The 22,310-nt window shown below is 42.9% G+C and overlaps 1 protein-coding gene across 1 annotated transcript; it reads right to left on the reverse strand.

The window, feature by feature from the left end:
• Positions 1–12,783: 12,783 nt before the first annotated feature.
• Positions 12,784–16,102, reverse strand: NR0B1 (nuclear receptor subfamily 0 group B member 1). Its single transcript, XM_088451517.1, has 2 exons — positions 15,443–16,102; positions 12,784–13,877 (listed from the first exon to the last, which is right to left on the reverse strand). Exons 1-2 carry the CDS (start codon positions 16,050–16,052, stop codon positions 13,633–13,635), a joined length of 855 nt encoding a protein of 284 aa, XP_088307643.1. The 5' UTR covers positions 16,053–16,102; the 3' UTR covers positions 12,784–13,632.
• Between the last annotated feature and the right edge of the window lie 6,208 nt (positions 16,103–22,310).

Consider the following 22,310-nt stretch of genomic DNA (forward strand, 5'->3'; position numbering starts at 1 on the left):
TGACTTGGTGAGCATGGATATTATGGCCCTCATTCAGAGCCGACGCTCTGAGCAGAGCGCTCACTCTGAATGAGGGCCGTCCTCCATAAAAATGGAGCGTCCTCCTGCTCGTATAGCTGTGGATCACCACTCACAGCTCATACGAGCGTGCAGGATGATGGTCGCGATGGTCTTGACCATCGCGACCATCGCCAGTGCGACCAGAAGCCTGTGGTCGGGGTTTTCGACCACAAGCCCTGGAGTGATTTTGGCTCTATCAGAGCCAAAATCACTCCCACTGACATCACTAGTGATGTCAGTGGGGCCGGCTTCTGACGGTAGGCATTCCCTTGGGAACGCCTCCATCTGGGCGGCACGCCCCCAGCACGCCCCACCAAAGGGGGCGTGCTGTCAATCAACATCGACAGCACGCCCCCTTTGATCAGACACAACGAGCGAAGGAAAGTCCTTCGCTCGTCGCGTCTGGCGCATGCGCACGACGGAGCTCCCTCCGTCGTGCGCATGCGCAGTGCACACCTTCGACCCACTTGCGAGCGGACAGCCGCTTGCGAGTGGGTCTGAATGAGGCCCAATGTTTCCTCATGCAATAAATATAACTCAAAGTACACTTACAAATACTGTACATACAGTAGAGCTGAGAGTATATAATTAATAATATTAAAACACATTTCAGTAGACTGCAGTGTGCAAGAAGTCCATCGTTAAAAGCCATTTAGAAGGAATTATGTCTATAATCAAACAATTTGCATGAGCTAAATAGCAATCAATGAGTATATAATATCTAAAATATAAATTGGGTGGAAAAAATTCCTCCCAAAACATTGGTACAGAATTCACGAAAAAATACAGAAATTATTCTGAACAATATAAAAATGTGTATCAGCCTTCCAGAAATCTAGTGATAATAACCCTAAAAGTGGTAACGCATGATGGGGTAGATGTATTATAGCAGCACTTAACGTGCCACTATAATGCTTCCCGCTTCACCTCTTTACCGAGGCGAAGCAGGAAGCACTACCGATGAGATGTATAAACATCTCATCGGCCGGAAAGGGGGAGCGTTAATTCCCCCCTCCGGCGCTACCCGCTAGAGACAGCTGTGTCTCTGTCCAGGCCGGCTCCACTGAGCATGTGCGGGATCTCGCAAGTATCGCGAGATCCCCGCGCACAGCCTGGAGCTGGCAGCAGCCGCAGCAGGGACAGCGATGTCCCTGCTGTGGGGATAGGCTAGCGCCAGGCTGTAGCTGTCGATAACGACAGCTACAGCCGGCTGAACGGTCATGCGGTATGACCGTTCGTAAATGGCCCTGCCGCTCGGCGCTGCTATCTTGTAGATAGCAGCGCCGATAATGACAAGGGCGCATAGTGCCCCTGTCATTTACCGCCCAGACCCCCGATCATACATCGGGGAGAAGCGGTATCAGCGCACATAACGTGCGCTGACACCACTTCTGGGCTTTGTTCATCTACCCCAATGTCCTAGCACAACTATCCCCATTTGCCTGCAAATAGATTAGAAGCTAGCATGTTATTGTAACCTTGCTGATGAAACTGGGAGATGATACACCCACTGAGAAATGCATCAAGGATACTGCTACCACGTCTATTACCGCACTGGTGCCTGGTTACTCTTACCCGCTATTTTCCCATCAGATACCCACCTGCTCACTGCTGTCATACCACGGGCTTCCGGCACTGACTATTTACCTGCATATTTCTGCAATTCACAGGCACCTGTTATTGGTGGTTGAAACACCTAGGACTGGATATCAGTCCAACACCACCTGCATTGCACGTAAGGAACATTGCAGGGATAAAGTCTATACTGATAGCAGGAGCCCATGTTGGTGATGTAAGTGCTATACTTGCAATTGACGGGATATTGCCAACATGTTTGCAGACCACAAGATGCTTTGATTTTACCACTTTTGTCTTTACATACTGAACTGCCTATATGTACTGTCAGTTCACGGGACACTAGTGGATATCATATCCCATACCAGACCACAGTATTGGCTATAAACCTGTTTATCAACTCATATAAGGTTAACTGGTGGTAAGAAACTATATAAGAGTACCATTATAAACCGCAGTGTGTTTTTTTTTATACTTTAAAAGTGACTTTTAGTTTTTAACAACATTGTTTCAGCTAATAGATTATACTGTGTATCCACATGAACAATGGACATTTTCTAACAGTGGAGCAACAGTTGGACTGATTCTTATAGGACTCAGCATAATATTAACATTCTATAATAAGTCACTGATGATTACATAGAAAAGCCCAGTGAATTATATAGGGCTGTATGCTGACATTTTAAGAGTCCATTATTTGCATGTTTTGATAATTGCTTATACAGTAGGTGTGCCTTAACTGATTGTTTATTTTTTATTGTGACCCAGTGCAATTGGTATAATATAGATGTGTATATTTTTACATTTTTTTCTGATGGTTATAATAATAATAAATTATTTTAACTGACCCATCAACTGAATCTGAGTGCTACACCTATTATCTATGTTACTGTATCTGTTTATTCTAGATAATACCTGCCATATCTGGAGATTCATGGGACACAGGCTGGAAGTAGCACTGTATATGCTCTAAAACCAAGATGCACATGCTGATTCCTGAATTATTATTACTAATTATGTTTATTTATAGAGCACTGACATATTACACAACATGGGATAATTACTATGGTCCCACAATTACTATATCATTTTTATTTATTTATTTCAGAGGATAAGAGTTATAGTCTGACTGACACATGTAAAGGCCCCGATACATCTGTGATGGATTGTCGCAATGTAGCGATCCTGCAACCCGGCATCGCAGGTTCGCTGAAATCCAGCATGTTGGATTTCACAGATATGCCAATCTTGATTAAAAAATTATTGTGATTGGCAGATCAGTGAAATTTAACATGTAGAATTTCACCAATCCTGCGACAGATCGCGGAACATCGATGGTGTTTCCGATCCCATCGTTATCTCACGACGATCCATCGCAGATGTATGGGGGCCTTTAGACAGCAGTAAATCTTCTCTTTCTTCTAATCTCATAAGGTGCATACACACACAACAATTTTTTGGAACGATTATCGATTACGATATCGTTTATCGTTAAAAAAATCATTCACTTTCTGAGTTAAAATGATGAACGATTATCGTTCATGCGTGTTCACATTTGTAGTTTAATCAGACTGACCAACTCAACGATTTTCAGTAAGGGAATATGCAAAAATCATTTGTAGTTCAAAAAAATTGTTCATTACATTTAGTAAATGAACGATTTTAGTAAACGATTTTTGTTAATTTTTCCCTTGAAAAAATGAACGAAAATCGTTTACTAAAGTCGTTCATTTACTAAATCGTTGTGTTGTGTATGCAGCTATAGAGCTGATTTTATCATCCATGTCTAGGAGTGGTGCAGGAGTAGTCTAGATGCTGAACTAGAATACTTTCCCTGCATTATGAAAACATATGATAAATGCATCACTAAATAAAATACATGTTAATCGTAAAATATAATATGTTGCTAACTGTAAATTGCATTTTGATTTTAGAAAGGCCAATGCAAATTGTCCACTGGTTTATGTCTAAGTGCAAGGTATATGTAATCTTCTGTCTGCCCAGCAGATGTCACTAAGTGAATACTGAAAATTAAATTTCACTGATCATGAGAAAAATATGTACTGAGCTATGCTAAAGTTTAGCACTAAATAAAAAGACCTAATTTTTATTTTATTTTTAATAATTCTAATATAGGGCCTGATTCATTACGAAATGCAACTGCGAATGCAATAACGATTACGCACGCAGTTCATGTATTGCGATCGCAATGCCCTTGCAGCACTACACAAGGATGCCCATTTTACTTAGCAAAAATCCATAAGGTTTATCAAGACTGCGAAACCATTGGTACAATCGAGTACCATCGCAGCATCACGCACACTTACACAAGACCTGACCTTACTCAGAAATTGCTAACTTCAGTGCATGCTATCAGGCCTCAGGCTGCATTGGCCACCTCAGTGGATAATTTATGCACCCCCTGCAATGTCATTGAAACGCACTGGCACATCTGCGTTCACCCAACCACCCTCCCATCACCACCCACAAATGGCACTTCCTGTCAATCACTCTGCAATAGGTCTGCGTAGTCACTGCGATCACAGTCCCGATAGCAATGGCTAGTTCGCACATGCACACTGAGATTCATGCGCAACAATCGGCCGATTGCGTGCATATCAGCAGCTGCATTGCTTGCTGAATCATGCCCATAGTGTTTCTAATGAAAAATTCAAATATGACCTCATCATTTCTCAAATTTAAACAGCAATATTACTAAAGGAAACATTTAAAATCATAGTTTACATTATTATTACTTATGAACTTTTATTTATATAGCACCTACATATTATGTAACACTTTATGCAGAATCATTGTATTGGCCACCTTTTACCCCCCAAACAAACAACAAAAAACACTATACTGATAGGTGAAGTAGCTGCTGGCTAAAAATGGACCCAAGTATGTGCTTGTGAGCTAGCGAGTTTAGTCTGTAAGCACAAACAGAACAGGGAATGATGTCATATTCACTGTACAGCACTGCATAATATGAGTGCATAATATAAAAAATATTAATAATATTTAAGAATTCACATCATTCTCTTTCCCAGTGGGGCTCGCAATGTATATTTCAATGTATACTTATTATTTATCTAGCACTTTTTAGAAGGTAATAGCTAGAATCTGATTGGTTGCTATGGGCAACATCTCCACTTCTAAAAACCTGCAGTTTAGTAAATATACCGCTAATAGAGAGATCTCCTGTGCTCAGCTAAGTAATGCAGGAAAAAACATTTATTCTCAAATGGGGACTACCATATTGGCTAATTTGCCAAGCTCATGAAATGCATTAGCCATTAAGGCCTAAGACTACATTTCAATAGAGTGCATCAGTTACACATGCAGATAATAAAAAGTAAAATATAAAGATATAGAAAGTTAACAAATTCTTATACAGTACTACAGTAAATATTGATGCCAGGGCTATTTACATTGATACCCATGGCTCAGTTTGCAAAATGTATTCCTGCCCACGGCAGTCAAGAGCAGCGATGGGCACTGGGAGGAAGCATGACCAAATTAAGAAGATATGGCTACACCCTCTAAAAAAATGTTCGCAATGACATGCAATGGGAAAAAGACTGAATTTGTGCCTCTTAGCCAGAGGGCAGCCCATCCACTAAGCAGCAGCAGTCTCCTCTCTCTCCCTGTCTGATGTGCTACTGACTCGGGCAGAAGACTGATGCTGTAGAATGAGTAGGTTAACCAGAGCCGTAACTAGATTTTTTGGTGCCCTGTGCCAGAAAGACCATAGGCGCCCCCCTCATTTTTCAAAGGGACATAATGCACCCAAAAAAGGGCCATGGCTTCATGGGGAAGGGCCAGGGAAGAGATAGGAGAGGCCAGGAGATGCTGGGGATGAAATAAGAGGAAGCTACAAGCAAGAATGATAATAAACAGAAATTTGACACGCCCAAACAGCACCCCCTGACCTGTGGTGCCCTGTGCGATGGCACCGGCCGCACTACCCTAGCTACGGCCCTGAGGAAAACTATAAAAAACAGGTGCAGGCTAGCAGGATAGCATGTGACTGTAGCAGTATGCAGGGTTTCTTAGAGCAGACTGCAATTACACTGGAACTGGGTGCTCAGGAGCACAACTGAAGCCGACTGCAGGAAACACTGGAACTGGTTGCTGGAGCACTTATGGAGAAAGCTGTAGTTATGTGGGCTGTGAAGCAATACTGAAGCCAGTTTGCTGGATTACACTGGAGCAGAATACTGTGAAGCAATACTGAACTAGGTGTGCTGGAGCCAGGACCACCATTATGGGGTGACTGCTGGTACTGGAGTCCTGGGCAAGGACAGAAAGGGTTTGATTGTATACACTGATGCTGAATACTGTAAAGCAAATACTTAAACAGTGTTGCTGGAACACACTGGGGCAGAATGCTGTGAAGTAAATCCTAAAGAAAGTGTATTGGAACACACTGAGGCAGAACACTGAGAAGCAAATACTGAACCAGGTACAGAACCAGGAGCCAGGATACTGATCCTCTGAGAGATATATTGTACTTGCTATGTGCCGTCAGCAGTTCCTGGTTTAAATAGGCTGCTCTATGCACTAATACACTAAGTAGAACATGTGACTGAAGCTGCTGAAAGCTGGTATGTAGAGCAGGTCATGTGATCCAATCCAAGATAGCAACGTCCATGGTTCAGAAAGTCAGGAACCACCGGGAGGAGGACACCAGCCATTATAACAGATAAGTGCCTTAACACTTTGGGGGTGTTGCAGGTGGCCAGCAGCGACATGGAGGGCTGCAAAGTGACAGTGGCAGACCTTGAAGTAAGGTCCCAGATTCTGGCATGTGGCAAAAATTCTTTATTATCTTACACTATCTGAATGACTAAATAATGTCATACATGGTTCCAGGTATTACAAATTATGTGAAATAGGAAATATGTTGTGATTGAATCAAAAGATATGATTGGTGGGCAGTAATCTTGTGCAACTAGAATTTCTCTACATTTACCTTTCAGGCTAGAGTTCTCATTAGATTCAGGTTTTGACTCTTTAATTTCTATAGTGACATTAAAAAGCATACAGTAGGTACAGTAATAGTGGCCAAAGCTTTGCTATTATATAAAAGATCTTTACAAAAGACAGATCTCCTCGAGGTACCATTGCAGCAAACCTGGGTATTTTACAACCAACTTTCATTTTACAGGATGTATTTCATATAGGAAAAGATAGTTTACAATTTATTTTGCCAATGATAAAACCCTATCACACAGGGCTAAAATATTGGCACCACACTTCTTTTCCCTCTCTGCAATGAATGTGTCAGTTAGTGGGTGAGGTTGTTGACACAATTGAACACTAGTGCATATGTATTCCAACATGGTAGTAAATGAAATTACTTCCTGTCCCAGCATGAGGAATTGTAGAGGAAAAAAGACCATTACAGGGAATGACATGAATGCAGCGGTTACAAGAAATGATGACAAGGCATGATGTAATACAATGATACACTGATGGCAAAAAATATATAATGGTGAGAAAACCCATAATGGGCCATAAGCTTTCCAGGGCTGTAACACATTGTATGTGACTATTGCCACTGCCCAATACATAGTACCAGTAGGTTGCATGGTTGCCCCCAGCCACCCTGGTATAGTGTGAATGATGCGTGACATCTATCGCTGCTTCTAGGTGACACCATCCAATGGAGTGACACCAAAAATAGCAGAGCTGCTCTGCTATTTTGGTGTCACCCAATGCGGCCCTCACCCCCTAGTGATGCCATTGCCGGAAAGGCATCCCATCAGCCTATTGCACCTTGTGAGATGCTTTGAGTGGCACCCTGCTACATAGAAAGGTGCAGATCATTTCCTTATGATACAGTACAACTTGCACACAGTTTCATGCTCTCAGTGCTCCCACTTGTTGTGCAATGCTATGATGTCACATGCAGGGGTTGCCGGTCCAGAACACAGAGGTGCCCTGTTACAGCACTGGCTTTGGAGCAGTATATATGGTACTGACTTAATACATGCTGTAGTATATGAAGGGTAGTGTGAATCAAGCAAATTAGATATGACATAAAACAGAAGGTAAACTGTCCCTATTCAAAAGAGCGTGCAATCTAAAAGGTGTGGGAACACTTGAAACATAAAAGAATGGTACAAAAATTATTGCAGGGATAAAATTATGTGTGATTATTGTAAGACAGCAGCACTACAAGCCACCAATAATAAAGCAGGCATTGGCAGTTATATGCAGTTACTGCTGGTGTGGTACAGATTGGGTACTTAAAGTGGCTTCAGAAAAATTCTGCAAGTGGCCACAAGTAGTCTATACCAAAGAAGATATAGGCAAGCCCAAAACAAAGATAGGCGAATATAGTTAGTGCTATCTAGCCACAATACAATAACGATAATATCTGCCAAACAATAAAGAGAGCATCCACAATACCACCTTACAGTACAGAGAGCATCCAAGTGACCTCCATACAGTACAGATATTAACTTAATGTCCAACCTTAAAATATAGATAGCATCCCAGTGACTACCATACAGTATAGACAGTATTCCAGTGAATGCCATACAGACTGCATCACATTGATTACCATACGACACACAGAGCATTCCAGTGACCACCATAGAAAGCAGACATAATCACTGTAACCACTGTACAATGCATACATCATCCTAAGTACCACCTTAGAGTAAAGACTGCATCACTGTGACTGCCATACAGTACAGGCAGCATCCCAATGAACGCCACACAAAACTGCATCACTGTGAACACCATACAACACACAGAACATCCCAGTAATGGCCATAAAACACAGACAGCATCCCAATGGCCTCTGTACAGTACAGTCAGTATCTCAAATATAACCGTATAGTGCAGACAGCATCCCTGTGACTGCCATACAGCACAGACAGCAACCCAATGACCTCCATACCGCACAGAGGGCCTGATTCTGTCCCGGTCACAAGCGCAGTGCGCTCGCAACCAGGTCGGTGGTGGGCCAGTGCGCATGCGCGAGACCCGGATAGCGATGGGCATTCCGTCGCTCCGGGTCTCGTACCAAAGGGGGCATGCTGTCAATGTTGAGTGACAGCACACCCCCTTTGGTGGGCGGGCTGGGGGAGTGGCTCTGTCAGAGCCGAAATCTCTCTTGGGCTTGCGGCAACGAGACCCTACCACAAGGGTCTCGTCGCAAGCCCGATGGTCGCGATGGTCTTGACCATTGCGACCATCTTCCTGGCCGCTCGCTATAGCTGTGGGTGGTCACCCACACCTATGCGAGCGGCCATGAGGCCGATCTAATAAAAAAATAGCCCAGCCCTGATTCAGAGCGTTGCCGCAAGCCCCAGAGAGATTTCAGCTCTGACTGAGCCAGAATCTCTCCCACTGACATCACTCGTGATGTCAGTGGGGCCGGCCCCAAACGGAGGCATTCACATGGGAATGCCTCCGTTTGGGCAGCCACTTTCCCGGCCCGCCCACCAAAGGGGGCGTGCTGTCACTCAACATCGACAGCACGCCCCCTTTGGTATGAGACCAGGAGCGACGCATTGCCCGTCGCTATCCGGGTCTCGCGCATGCGCACGACGGAGTCAGCTCCATCGTGGGCATGCGCAGTGGCCCACCATCTACCCAGTTGTGAGAGCACAGCACTCGCCACCGGGTCAGAATCAGGCCCCCAGAGCATCCAAGTGACTGCCATAAAATACAGGCATCATCATAGGGGCAACTATACTGTGCAGCCAACATTACAGCAACCACCATACAGTACATACAAAATCCCACTGACAACAAACAGTGCAGACAGCATCCCAGTGACCACCAAACAGATAGCTTCCCAGTCACTGCCATAAAGCATCCTAGTGACTGACATAGAGCACAGACAGCATCTCAGTGACCATGACAGAGAGCACTTGAGTGACACCATCTAGTGCAGACAACATTCTAGTTACCACCATACAGTACAGACAGCATGCCAGTAACTGCCATACAGTACAGACTATATGCCAATGACTGCCATACCACACAGAGAGCATTCAAGTGACTGCCATAAAATGCACATGGCATCACAGTTACCACTGTATAGCACAAACATCTTCCCAGTGACCACCAAAGAGCTCATTCTGAATCCCAGTGAAAGATATACAGTATATTCAGCATATGTGAATACAACACAGTACAGAGGGTACACAAGTTACATTCCCTGAAATGTAACTGTGATTAAAAAATAAAAATAACATAATAATATTGTTAGGTATGCTGGGACTTGTAGTTCCATTACAACTACACATGAATATGTAGCCATTTTCATTATGAGATCCCAAAGATCATCTGTCTATGACAAGTGCTCTGGCAATAACCTGGTGCAGCCTGTGTTTTGTGAACTTATTGGACGAGCAGGTGAGGTCACTGAGTTGGAGTATCAGCAGCCTGGGACCAGCCTAAATATTTGTAATTGCTGCTGATTGCTATCTGTTAAGGTGCATACACACTTAAAGATTTTCTGTCCATCCATCCAACTAGTTGATTGGTTGGAATGAAAATCTGGTAAGGTATGGGAGTAAATGATGATCAGCAATTTGCTCCTAAATGCCAGAAAACAGATGAAAATGGTCGTTCAGACAAGTTTGTTAAATGTTTGATCTAAACAATTTGTTCAAACAACAATTTTTGTCCATTTTCCAGCATTTGGGAGCAGATTGCTGATTGTCATTTACTCCCATACCTTACCAGATTTCATTCCAACCAATCAACTAGTTGGATGTTGGACAGAAAAGCTTTACGTGTGTACCCAGCCTTACATGGGAAGAACTTGCCAGTCTGGGACATTAGAGGAAGATTGAGAGTGACATCAGCCCTGGGCTTATGCTGTTTATCTTTACCACTAATGTACAGTACTTAGGTGGCTGGCACTTGGAGAGGCTTATTAATGTTGGAGGCAGCATAATGATAAGCAAGCATCACATATAATAATTATATGTTTGTATATATATATATTTCTTCTGAGTCAATGTTGATAGAAAAAGCTTGAACACAGATTATTATGCACTTCAAAAAAAATACATTAAGCCCTTCACTGCTGAATCTACTTTGGCACTTTTTGGGCTTTTCACATTCCAATATTAATATAAGTAATCATTTATACAGTAATACTGTACCAACACAAATTATAACTTTTTTTTTCGGAAGTCTTCGAATTGTATGATGATTTCACTTCATATGGCAGACAATCTACACAAAATAGATGAAAAAGTGTGCTTCTATTTAATGACAAGCGAGTGAACCACAGTGTAAGCAAGGGTGTTTTTTTGTAACCACTACCAATAAATACTGTGTGGTTCTTGCTTTGTTAATAGTCCCCAATTACAAAACACCAAAATTCAAGCAGGTTTTCATAATACAATTTACGCTTAAAATGATAGTGATTTTGTTTCTATGTGGTAAAATGAAATGCAAAAAATTGATAGGATTAATATTATAGCTCACAGGGTATTCCAGTTTGAAAAACTATGTAGACCACTTCCAGTATCAAATGAGGGGATGCAAAGGCATATTGAGAGAAGAGGGGGCCATGTGCATTCCCCATCCAGGGCCCCTTCCTCTCTCCCCGCTGGCCGACCGCGTCACCACAGCAGTAAACTCTGGGCACTAGTCTGTGCCCAGAGACTGCTGCACATGCGCCACAGGTCAGCAGGGAAATGGCTGCCATTTTCCCAACAATTTTCCTATGTGCAAAATGCCGGGAAAATGGCTGTGGCAGCCATTTTCCAGGTGTTTTGTTCAGCACTACAGTCGACGCAGTACTTCGGAGGGGTAAGTATTTGAAAATATGGGTGCAGGGTCTGCGGTGTGGGCCCCGCCTGGATCCTGGGGCCCGTGTGCACCGCACACCCTGCACCCATTATAAATATGCCGCTAAGGGGACATCTGTGTTCATAGATGTCAGGATGTGGAGGATCTGGTTTTTAGAACCCCTCCATCTCTGAACTTCTACATATTTTCTATAGTACAGAATGATATTATCAGGAGATCCTCATAAAATAACTACTAAAAGGGCTCATTGTGAGATGGATGCCTCTCTTTCAAACAAGGGTGCCCCTATGTGTGCACAGTAGGTGCCAGGATGAGGAAAAGCACACACATTAAGTGCCCTCCCCTTTCATCTGGTTTACTAGTTTTGTATTTCTGTGCTGCAGGTTTATATTGTCAGGGGACCACAGATGATCACAAAATGATGTGGCCCCTTAGTGTTTATTATCTTGTGAACATAGGTGAACACTACAAGAGTGGATTCTCCTCTTTCAAGTAAGGGTGCCACTGAGTTTTTGGAAGCCAGGATGGGAGATACTGTATATTCCTCCATCCCTTGACATCCTAACTTCACAGGTGTTACATTACTTAAAGGTCTGCAAGTTTAATCCTATATAGGACAGAGGTTATTTATGTCACTGTTAGTCTGACATTATTACATTATTACATAATTTAGCACCAAAACCTTCCATGTCTGAGCAACAACAGCTATGAGAGGCTTTTAGATAAGTTGCCTGCCCGCTTATTAAAGCCTTGACGTGCTTAGCACGAGTCCCACTCATCCTTATCAGCAAAGAGGTAAATACACATTTTATTTTTATTAAAAACCAAAGGGAGTGACAATCCCACATATTTCATTCATGGTTTTCCTTAACTAGTAATATAAACTGGCTGCTGCTGGTGGAATGGTCATTTTCAAGATTTGAAAGCAATATGAATTGTATTAAATCATTTTGTTGTAGCACACAATGTATTATGTCTTGAACCCTGAATAATAGAGCAAACTTACTAGCTGGTACTTATTGGCTAATCTATAAGTAATAAGTAAAATTGGCTGATTTTAAGAATATGTTTTATTATGCAATAAAAAAATACTGTCTTTGTAAAAACAATAAGTTACATATTTTACAATACTTTAAACCACAATAGCTGAAACAATTTCATAGGTTTCGCATTCAAAATAGAAAGTACAGGAAAGCAATAACATCTCACAGAGAGTCTTCTGCTAAGTGAATACAGTTCATAACACAGAAACCGGGGAATAAGGAACATATGTATATAATTAAGACAAAATTCACATTTCAATTAGCAATATTTTGAAACAATATTTTTAAAATGCTGAATGCTGTGTGGTAGTAAATTCACCTAGGTGTTTTTCAGTATATGGACAATTAAAATAAGCATTATTTGTTTTGACATTTGCAAATGGCTTGTCTGCTAGTCTTAATTAATATACCATTCATAATAAAAATCAATCAAAAATTATTTTCATTTTGGGAAAGGAATGAATTATAGTGTACGTAGCCCTTATTAGATTGCTCATGCTAATGCATACCAAATTTGGCACAATATGTACTTCTATTGACTCCCATTCATTTGCACAAGCACACTATAGTAAGTTAAAGCTGAACTTACACATATAAACTTTGGCTCCGAGGCCTGCCACATAGTCTAGGACATTGTGGTACAGACATAGCAAACATTATTTTACCAGCATGTTTATAATCACTATTACAAATCCAATGAAAATTGATACAATCCAATGAAAATGGATACAATCCAATGAAAATGGATACAATCCATGGCGTATCTCTCAAGGCATAAAAATGTTGCAATTAATTTAAACAATCAGATTGCATGTTAATATAGTGAAATGATATGGGATAAAAAGCAGGTTTTTAAAATATTTTTTTAACTGTTAAATTATCTAGAAAGATATAAACCCTCTGATCCCTTGTATATCAAATACACTACCATGAAAGCTATTTACTATACAGAATGTCAATTGATTCTGCAAGTGAGGGGCAGATCAATTATTCTTGTATCCAAACAGCCAATATCAAAAATAATTTTAGTTTATTTGTCGTAGAACAATTTCTTTAAGGAGTATTTAACTGTGCTTCTGTCCTATTGGGCACGTTAGACCTATGTACACTTCCTATTGTATTTGAGTATCACTTGAATTTAAAGGCAGCTTGCATGTCACAACTATATTTTTGCACCCAGCATTTCCAACAGCATGTCGTCCATATTCACAGAGCCGATGATGGGTCTAAAGAAAAGTTCGGCAATGGAGTTGGCATTGATGGATTGGAGCAATGAGAGGACTATTATCAGCTTAGTGAATCTGGTGTGTTCCCACCGCTGGATCATTTTTACATGCTCATTTAAAGCTTGGTGTGCCTCCTGTTGTAAACCCTGGATATATTGAGCACAGTGTAATCCAGGCAAATCTGCAAATACAAAAGAAGGACAATCATTAGACTTTAGAAAATATATTTGTCTGTAGAAGCTTGTGCTGTGATATCATATTAACCACATAACATATGAAAGACTGAAGCAATTAATAGAAAAAAAATTAAAAAATATAAAAAATAACTAAGAATATATTCTGGAATATTATTGCTTGATGTCAGGGACACTATAGTATTTTTCTGTATTTTAATGAATACTGATGCATTTAGCATATAATTTATTAAATATTATAATGTGCTTTTAGTTTAAGAGGCCTAAATATCCCAAAGAAACAAATAATTTGTTCTGCAATATTTTACATTTCAAAATTAAAAATTATCTTCCTGGTTGATAGACATTCATAACTCCCTATAGTTTTGTTTTGGTAGCAACTGGTCCAATTAGTTGACCCCAAAAAGCTTGGAGCTTGCTGTACAGTGGGCATGGTCTGTTGGAGTGGTTAGAAAAGTGTTGGTGTACGGTGAATTATTGTGTCCTGATTTTGGGAGTTGGGCTATAGGATTGCATGGCATGCCTCTTCCACACTACTCACTTTATTTAAAGATTACATTTATAAAATAATTTGCACTATATTCATTCATCATAGCTGACACCATGAAAATAAACACCTTTATAAATAGTAATCTTATTAGAAAGCATGATAGTATTAAAAAATAAATGTAACATAAGAGGTGAGGAGAGGGAGATGTCGTTTTGCTAGTTTCAGTGCCAATTGTCAGAGCTGCCTGTCCATCATATAGCTATATAGTACATAGGTCTTCAATGTCATCTCTATAGAACCCATTACATGAATGTCAAGTTTAAATTTCTTTCACATGTGTCCTTTGAATGCTGGATATTTGGAATTCCCTGGAATAGACAGCGCTGCGTGGGGAGTCAAACAACACTGGATCATTGTGTTCTAAATGAGCATGTACTATATGAGACTGAAGTTAACTGATTCAGCACTGACAGTAGTATAACTGATTCAGCACTGACAGTAGTAACACAGCAGTTCACACACTGCCTCTTATAACAATAGCATTAGTAATAATAGCTTCTTAGGCCGGTATCTTCTTAAATCCAAATTTCATGCAAATATGTTTACATTTTCTAAAGTGATAGTGCAGGAGGAAAGTGCTGATTGTATCATGTAACCATAGTTACTGCAATGATAATATATTATAAATAAACTAACTAAATGATTCCATCATAGTCTATTATATACAGCTGAGGGGACAGACAGAATATATATTTAACTTTCCTTACTGCAGCTTTTGGACATATAAAAAAAAAAAAAAAAAAAAAGAAAAGCTTTTCATTATATCTGATACAAATTGATCTCAGCTAAAAATAAAATATAAAGGTAGTGAAAGTGAAGTAATAAGAATCACAAATCAAAACATTGATAACTACATAAGAAATGTATGCTGCTGTGTGTTAAAAAACAATCTGTACAGAAGCGCTTGCTGCATTTAGAAGGGGCTATAAAAGGCAAGCTTTGTGCAAACTTCAGGGTCATATTACTTATGCGTGTGAATATTGAAGATGTGAAGCTATTTACCTGGATTAAATAGTACAATCCCCTTTAGATAGGCATATTCTTTGGTACTAATGGCCAAGCTCCAGCACTTCTCTAAAAACTCTTTTATCCACCGGATCTCTGTTGCAGAAGGCAGCTCTGTGTACCTGTGCTGCTGCTCCTGGCTATTTCTCAATGGCTCTGGGTGCTGATGCTCTTGGTGCAGCTTCCTCTCCCCTCCTTGTCTGTTGGTTAAAATTCTTTGTAACATACTCGGCTCTGATGTTTCAATTGTCTCAAAATCCACCTTGTCCTGCGCGAGTCCCAGCACCAAGAGGGGAGCCCAGCAGCTCCTGACCAGCAGCAGCTGATCACCCAGGGGCAGCTCCTGAAAGCAGGGAACACTTTTGACAAACCTTAAGGTCTTCATAAGCACGGCTGAGGCTGCCTTGCATGTTACCTGTGGGCTTTTAAGACTGACTTTTTTCTGTGATCCACAGGAACAGCCTGCTCCATACAGCCCTGTGTGTTCTTCTTTCCTTGTCTTGCTATTGTGTGAGTCCTTGTGTTCCTCATTTTTCAGGATGTTGTATAAAATACTCCCATGCCTCCTGTTGTCCACAGAGCAATGACATTTATCTAAGCAAGCCATGGGTGATATAATCTGACAGCTCCTGTGCTGCCTCAGCTCTTCTTATTGCTGCTATTTTACCTTTAAAATGAAGCCAGACAGACACTATGCTGATTCTCCTCTGACTGCCCCTCAGGTTATATGTATACCTTTTTTTTGTCAGTCAGACAACATCTGCAGTTCAAAGGGGGCAGACATTCATTATTGGCTAAAAGGGAGAGAGAGGAAAGGAAGCACACACCTCCTGCCCTGTTTATGATATGGCATACAGTAGCTAGAGGGTGCTATAGAGTACATTTGGAACACAGTTCAAGGTTTTCATTGAGAGTTTAGCATTTATGCTTCACTTATGCGAAAAGATCCATTGAAAAGGATTATCAGATCACAGACTATGAAGGACTATACAGAAGAAAAGCAACTTTATAACAGGATCAATTACTAATAAAACTTCAAGTGCAATGACACACGGTTCCTGCTTTTCCGTGGGAGAAAAACATTTCTTGGGATCACTATTATATATTAATCCTCTATTAGACAACTGATGCAATTTTACACATTCTTTGCATAATATTTGTTCCCACATCTATATGATTAAGAAAGGCAGAGAGTATGATTAGGTATTATAATTCTTTTAGTCCTGGAGGTATATGTACTAAAGGTTAATTTTAATCGATTTCGAATGAATCTAAATCGATCAACATTGATGTTGTGTTTCTGGGGCTAAATCACAAATTTATTAACACTTAAAAAACAAATAAATAATTGTCTGTTAGTAAATGTGCAATTTACTTGTCCTATTAAAAAAAGTAGCGCGGCCCTTTAGAATTTTACATGGGGAGCAACTCGGGAGGCCTCTCTTGAATGCTAACACCAGTAATCATCAGGGGGGAGGGCTTTGGTAAATATGTATAAGGCCTGAATCCTATGGAAATACCTGCTTTGCAAGATTTTAGGATGTCTCTGCAATAGCGAGTTTTTAGTGAGTAGCCCTTTATAACACATTATGCTAACCGCAGTAATGCCCTTTATAACACATTATGCCACACACAGTAATGCCCTTTATAACACATTATGCCACACGCTGTAATGCCCTTTATAACACATTATGCCACACGCAGTAATGCCCTTTATAACACATTATGCCACATGCAGTAATGCCCTTTATAACACATTATGCCACACGCAGTAATGCCCTTGATAACACATTATGCCACACGCAGTTATGCCCTTTATAACACATTATGCCACACGCAGTAATGCCCTTTGTAACACATTATGCCACATGCTGTAATGCCCTTTATAACACATTATGCCACACGCAGTAATGCCCTTGATAACACATTATGCCAAATGCAGTAATGCCCTTTAGAGTAAATTGCAGGAGCCGTTCTTCAGTAGTATCTGGGTATCTGAATGAGACTGCCTCCAGTAGTCAGTGTCAGTCTCTAGGGTTAAGTGGTACCTGGGTGTGTGGAGTAGCCTGTCTTTAGTGGTGAGTGGTACCTGGGTGTGTGGAGGAGCCTGTTTCTATTGGCAAGTGGTACCTGGGTATGTGTAGGAGCCTGTCTCTATCGGTAAGTGGTACCTGGGTGTGTGGAGGAGCCTGTCTCTAGTGGCGAGTGGTACCTGGGTATGTGGAGGAACCTGCCTCTAGTAGAAAAAGATATAGAGGTAGGTGGTGAAGCCTGCCTCCAGTGGTGAGTGGTACCTGGGTATGTGGAGGAGCCTACTGCCTCAGTGTTAAGGTGTACCTTGGTAATGTTGCCCCCCAGTGATAAGGGTTACAGGTGTATATGGATGCCTCTCAGCGGTAAGGGGTACCAGCCTGGGTATGTTTCTGAGCCTGCCTCCATTACTCGCTCCCCCCTTGACCACCACCCTAATACCAGAAGCAGTTACATTCCCCCTACCTTACACCAGCAGCAACACACCCTTCCTTTACACCAGCAGCAGTTACACACTCCCCCCCTTACCAACACCCCAGCACCTGCAGCACACTCTCACCCACTAGCCAACACCCCAGCAACACACTCCCCCCCTCACTAACCAACCCCCCAGCAGCACACTCCCCCCACTTACCAACACCCCAGCAGCACACTCCCTCCCCCACTAACCAACACCCCAGCAGCACACTCCCCTTCTTACCAACACCCCAGCAGCACACTCTACCCCCTTACAAACACCCCAGCAGCACACTCCCCCACTTACCAACACCTCAGCAGCACACTCCCCCCCACTTACCAACACCCCAGCAGCACACTCTCCCCCCTTACCAATAACCCAGCAGCACACTACCCCCCCACTTACCAACACCCCAGCAGCACACTCTCCCCCACCTTACTAACACCCCAGCAGCACTCTCCCCCCTTACGAACACCCCAGCAGCACTCCCCCCTTACCAACACCCCAGCAGCACACTCTCCCCGCTTACCAACAACCCAGCAGCACACTCCACCCCACTTACCAACACCCCAGCAGCACACTTCCCCACTTACCACCTTACAAACACCCCAGCAGCACTCTCCCCCCTTAGCACCACCCCAGCAGCACTCTCCCCCCCCTTACCAACACCACAGCAGCACACTCCCCCCCACTTACCAACACCCCAGCAGCACACTCTCCCCCCCAGGGCCGGCTCTAGGGGTGTTCGACCAGTGCAGTCAAACAGGGGCACCACCCATAGAGGGCGCACCTCTCTCCAAAATCCCGATTTCAGCAGTACTGTCCAGCTGTTCCACCCTTGGGCCGAAGTGGCCCACGGGTGGTGAAATCGGGAGTTTGGAGACCTCCACAGCTATGCAGTGGTGCCGGACCCCCAGAGTGTGATTGGATGCTGCGCGCATGTGCGCGGCTTCCATTCACAGATGGGAGAGGGCTGTGGAAACCAAGCCAATGATGGAGGGCTGGGCTTTACCTCCAGCATGACGCTACTTGGAGGCGTGCCATGCGGGCACGCCTCCAAATAACATCACATAGGGGTTTGGCCTGTGGTAATGAGGCCACACTCCCAATTTTGGTCACAGCTTCGCTGCGTACGATAGCAGGGCGCAGCATACCAGGCCAGAACAGGGTGCTCAAACCCCTGGAGCCGGCCCTGCTCCCCCCTTACAAATACCCCAGCAGCACACTGCCCCCCCTTACCAATACCCCAGCAGCACACTGCCCCCCTTAACACCCCAGCAACACACTCACTCCCCATTACCAATACCCCAGCAGCACACTCCTCCCCCTTTACCAACACCACAGGAGCACATTTCCCTCCTTACCAACACCCCAGTATCACTTACAACAGTACACTAGTTTAAAAACAATCCTTACCTGTTGCTGGTCTTACGGTCCGAGTTGGCTCTGTAGTCTGAACTGATGTCATCCTCCCACACACTCGTTGTAAGCAGCCATGCCTGGGTGGGAAGCTCCCAGAGCAGAGCACTGACTGACTGAGAGCAGAGGAGGTGGAGCTTCTCAGTCTCAGCCTCTGAGTATGCTGCTGCTGCTATATAAATCCGGCTGCCAGTAGCAGCAGCAGCCCGGCAGCCAGCAATTCTAATGACATTTTAAAAAAGCCTGCAAATGACAGGGTGACTCAGCGGCGCCCTCTAGGGGCTGGCGCTCCAGGCAACGGCCCTGTTAGCCCGCCCCTAGAACCGTCCCTGGATATATCTATATGAAATGCTGTTTCTGATGTTGTGGTCTGTGGATTTTTATTAAGAGGACATAACAAGTATCTGTATGACCTCACGCTTCTGAATGAACTCCATACTTAGCACAGATAAAAATGGGGAAGGTGGGGGGAGGGAATCTCAGTAGGCGCTGTCAATTAAGCAGCTGGTTCAATAGCGGTGTTAACTCTTTATCAATAGATCATGGAAAAAACAAGCAATACAATATGAGCAGCGCTATGTTGACTAAAAGGTATTGAATTATTAAATTAACTTATAATCATTAGTATTCCTGGATCAAGATATGATGCCCATAAACAGCAGATACTGTAAACATGAATATGTTTAGCATTGGAGAGTGAAGACTCTATATGGCTTGATTAAAAGAAAGAACAATTTATTGCTGTAAACAAATATTCAATGATGTGAAAATTGGATAAAAAACACATATGATGTCATATAGACATCCCAAAAAATGAAATAAAGTAAAATAAAATAAATAAATGAACACAATGAGAGTCTCATAAAACAATTGTAATCCAATGGGTAAAAATGATAATCACTGGCCTATATATGTGGGTCCGGATTAATGTCCAGCTAATGGTTTATTACCAAATATCCGCAGCCTGAGATGGTATGCAAAAAATGTTGCCCTGGCATGCTATGGTATAAGATTTAGGTTGGAAAATTGATGAAATTGAGCATCCAGATACACAAATTGTAGTATGATGAGTAAAAAAAATTATATTCATATTCATGTTTACAGTATCTGCTGTTTATGGGTATCATATCTTGATGCAGGAATACTAATGATTATATGTTAATTTAATAATTCAATACCTTTTAGTCAACATAGCACATATTGAACTCCATACTTAGGATGGTAATTTATTAGCAATTATATGATTGTTCACACACTCTATGGGGGTGAATCAGCCACGCACTGCTGATCGCATATTCCCGATGCTCTGGAATCTGCGCATGCGCCGGACCCATACTGCACATGAGCAGTACGGGTCTGCGATGTCGTGCATAGTCTGGCAGCAGACTGTCAGCGATTAACAGTCTGCTGCAGTTTCTGGGGGAATCGGTATGATATACCAGTGGACGGGATGCTGGTGGTCAGAAGACCGACAGCGGCATCCCGATGGTGAAGATCCCGACAGGCGCAGGTAAGTAACCTAACCCTCCCCCTCTCCCCCTTAACACTCCACCAGTGGTGCCTAACCCTAACTTCCCTCGATGCCAAAACCCAATCCCCCCTTTTTGCACCCTAAACCTAACCATCCCCGGGCAGTGCCAAACCTCCCCCCCTGTTGGTGCTTAACCCTAACCCCCCCTCCCCATAGCCTAGCCTTAACCCTCCCAGGTCAGTGCCTAACCCTAACCCTCCCCCCAGGAGGTCCCTAAACCTAAGCCCTCCATCCCCGGCCTAACCCTAAGCCTAACCTGCGTACTTACCTTCCGGATGCCGGTGTTTGGGATGCCAATATCTTGATCCCTTCAAGATGCCATCATCGTCTTTCTGATGGATGTCAGGTTTCTGGCATCTGTATCCTCACGTCTATCATCCCGTCCTCTGGCATCTTGACCGGATCCAGTTTCTGGGTTTAGGTTTCCTAAAACAGAGGTGTGCTGCCACCATTTGCGGGGAGTAGAGAGGCCAGGATATCCATAGGCATGACATCTCCTGCTGCATTAGCATATTAGTGCTCTCCCAGCTGCTACCATGTCAGCAGCTGCGATAGCAGATCCGACCTATGCTGAATCATCCCCTTTGTTCTTACATTTCTTGTTTTTAATAATATTGGTGATACTATTGTGTACAAGAGATTTATCTCATGGGAGTGTCATGGGAGTGTGTTGGGCATGCAGTTAGAGTGGCGTGCTATTCTGAGGTGCACATAAAGGGAAGCCTGTTTCTGACTGATCTCTTGTATCTAGCAAAGGGTGCAAATATTGATACTGATGATGACAATTGCAACTGCAGACAGAAAAACAGTGGGTGGTATGGCTTTCCACTTGAAGTCATATGGATAGACTCATTAGCATAATATACTGTAACAAATATAGCTGCTAGGGCTGGCCGCAAATGCAGTATCTTTGCGTGTGAATCCAAAATTATATATGGGGCTCATGCATGCAATTTATAATGTGCATAGATCTTGTGGATGTAGGCATACTACGCACGCTCCAAGGGAAAAAATGCACTGGATAAGGTAGATTTTACATGGACAGAGATCGCAAGAGTGTACGGACTGATCCGTCTTTCGATGGACCACACTATCCATTAAATGAATGCCGAATCATGTACCTGCACATGGACAGAGGGCCTGATTCAGACCCTCTCGCAAGTGCATTGCGCTCGCAAGCGGATCGATGGTGGCCCAGTGCGCATGCGTGAGCCCCGGAGCGAGCGCAAAAAGCACTCGCTCCAGGACTCACTACAAAAGGGGCGGCTGTCGATGTTGATCGACAGCTCGCCTCATTTTGTAGACGTGACGGGGGTGGCTTCACAAATGGAGGCGTTCCCATGCGAACGCCTGCCGTTTGTGGGCGGCCCCACTGACATCACCAATGATGTCAGTGGGAGAGCTTCTGGCTCTATTCGAGCCAGAAG

Source organism: Taudactylus pleione, unplaced genomic scaffold, assembly GCF_031769625.1.
Source record: "Taudactylus pleione unplaced genomic scaffold, aTauple2 ptg000026l, whole genome shotgun sequence".
Lineage (NCBI taxonomy): Eukaryota > Metazoa > Chordata > Amphibia > Anura > Myobatrachidae > Taudactylus > Taudactylus pleione.